The following is a 2,500-nucleotide window of genomic DNA, read 5'->3' as shown; positions in this document are numbered from 1 at the left end:
GTGTGTATATATGTATGCGTATATATGTGTATATATACATATATGTATACATATACATAATATATATATATATATATATAAATATATGTATATATATACATAATATATATATATATATATATATATATATATATATATATCGTTGTTAATAAACACTTTAAGTGCGAAGGGTTGATATATCGATTAGTGATGATATGCTTAAATAGAAACGTAATTTGAAATAGCTCGTGTTTGCATACCTAACTACATCAAACTGTTTCCGTGTCTATCCCATTTTTCCCAAGACACCCCATTACTTACCTGGCATCCTACAGAGGGATGAATGATAGGACTGTATAAAGCTCCGGTCACGACAGACTTGAGCATCTGCATATAGTGACCAGCGGCAGTGTTGAGTGTGTGGTCTCTGAAAGGTGGCGAGGTGCTTTGCCGCGCCTCCGTCAGGTTGAACATGTCCGTGGCAACCCAGTCACACGTTGAACCGTCTTCAAAGGCACATCTAGCAGGGTAGTTATCTGAAATATATTTACTCTTAAGATTTCAGTAGGCAGATGAATAATAGAGATATGACAACACATACTCCGTGAAAGTCGCCTGACACGCCATCTTCCTTTGAAACCCCGGCAAATTTGACACAGCGTGACACTTACCACAACTTGCTTCGTCTGTGTAGTCCCCGCAGTCGTCAGTGAAGTCACACACGGCGTCAGGAGGAACGCATGCCTTATTCTCGCACACGGTATATCCCTCGGGCACCTCTTCGCACGGCGTCGGTGGCCAGCAGTTCGATAGCAAGATCTCATCGACATTGACTGCCTGCAGGAGGTCGAATGAAGCAGCGGCCTCGATCAGGAGGTGGTATGAAGAGGATATGCTGCCCAGCGGGAGCGCGAGGGTCTGCCACTCCGAAGAGAAGCTTTGGGCGCGGAATACTTTGGTGAGGTCGGCTCCTCCATGCTCTACGTATATGTTAATCTCAGGGCCTGCACAAAGAGAGTCGGAGAGATTTGTTGGATTTCCATCCCTTATCAACATTATCTATAAAAAGAATCCTAATTTTTAGAAAAATGCTTGTTGCTGATAGTGTGAACAGCCGCTGTCAATTCCTAACAACCTTCACTAAAAGTTGCAATATCAGATAAACTTTCATCATCAAATTTTTGAATGAATCTTGTTGTCTTATCGATTCTCCCTTAGAAAACATTCCTCTAATTTCGGATATCGTCTTGGAAAGGCTGTTTTTCTCCATAGTAGTTCTTCTGTACTGTTATATACAATACCAAACATAATACAAAGTACAATCTGATTATTCTCTTCACTGAGACTTCTAATGCAATCCACTGTTTATATGAATATAAATTTCCGTCTTTCTTGCAAAGCGCCATCAAATCTGCAACCCCATTTTCACCAAGCCGCATCTCATACCTGGATAGTCATCTGCATAAAGCTCATAGTCAAAGTGCAGAGCGCAGGTGTGGTGCGTAGGCTGCAGAACCCGAGTTAAAAGTCGCGGTTTGTTGACAACGCTCCCGCTCTTCTTCAACACGCCCATGTGATAGCTGTGGGGATCATCTGGACCTGTGATGTCTGGAGAGCGAAAGAGCAAGATAAGGGACCTGACCTCTGGTTAATTCTAAGGTTAAAAAATGTTTGAAGCTGATATCAGAATTCTAACTGTGATTCTAGTAACCCGTATAATTCTCACAAATGCATTTATGAATATACATCCTGATCCTAAATTACTACATATTCCCTACTTGTGTAAACCCTCTGCCACCAGAGCTTTGTTTGGTCTTCTGAGGTCTCCACACTCCTCCAGCCACACGTGTCCTCCATAAAGTCACAGTTGGCACACCAGCGCTCGTCTTCTTTGCCCACACATTGAGGTCGGTAATCGCACACCTGCAGGAGGCCGCCACGGGGGATAATTGTTGCGTTCTCAGAATTACTGATTATTAACCAGAAAGTTGAATCGGTGGAAAGATATTTACGGACATTTTTTCAATCAATTGCAAAGAATCAAGACATCAAAACATTTGTCATCACCGGGTACGATATTGTTTACACGCGACTGGGCATGCATGGATGTAACTACCCACCTGTTCTTGCGGGATTGTCAAACCATCATTACAGCGGAAATCAGGGGCCGTAGAATTATCTAGACAGGGTCCTGCATAGAGTAAAATGTCATCTATGGCCACAACGTTGGTGTGGCCAGCAACGCCCTCTGCCGTGAAGGATAGCCAATGGTCGGGGGTAACGCTTAATTCGATCTAAAAAAAAGAGATAGAATATACTAAGATTGCATTGTAATACGGTAGTATGACATATACATGATGAAGCTGTGTCGGTAAGTTTAAGTACGTTAATTATTTGATTTACTAATAAGAAGTTCGAATATGTTTTGGTGTATATTGTTTTTCAGAAGTAGAGTTGCTAACGGGGAGTAAAGAATTACTAAAACTATGCTGAACTTTCCCGTAACGATTTACAAGATGAT

General features: G+C 41.8%; 1 protein-coding gene across 1 annotated transcript in view; it reads right to left on the bottom strand.

Annotated features, from left to right (window-relative positions):
- Window positions 1–2,500, bottom strand: part of LOC125036443 (MAM and LDL-receptor class A domain-containing protein 1-like) — an 84,508-nt gene that overhangs the window by 12,089 nt on the left and 69,919 nt on the right. The window contains exons 122-126 of the mRNA XM_047629036.1: window positions 2,100–2,273; window positions 1,758–1,902; window positions 1,426–1,587; window positions 651–983; window positions 301–515 (exon numbers count right to left, since the gene is read on the bottom strand). Of these exons, the coding sequence (XP_047484992.1) occupies window positions 301–515; window positions 651–983; window positions 1,426–1,587; window positions 1,758–1,902; window positions 2,100–2,273 (1,029 nt within the window). The remainder of the gene's footprint in view (window positions 1–300; window positions 516–650; window positions 984–1,425; window positions 1,588–1,757; window positions 1,903–2,099; window positions 2,274–2,500) is intronic.

Source organism: Penaeus chinensis, chromosome 21 (assembly GCF_019202785.1).
Source record: "Penaeus chinensis breed Huanghai No. 1 chromosome 21, ASM1920278v2, whole genome shotgun sequence".
Classification (NCBI taxonomy): domain Eukaryota; kingdom Metazoa; phylum Arthropoda; class Malacostraca; order Decapoda; family Penaeidae; genus Penaeus; species Penaeus chinensis.
The sequence above is the reverse complement of the archived record's forward strand: the minus strand, read 5'-3'. Positions and strand labels throughout refer to the sequence as shown.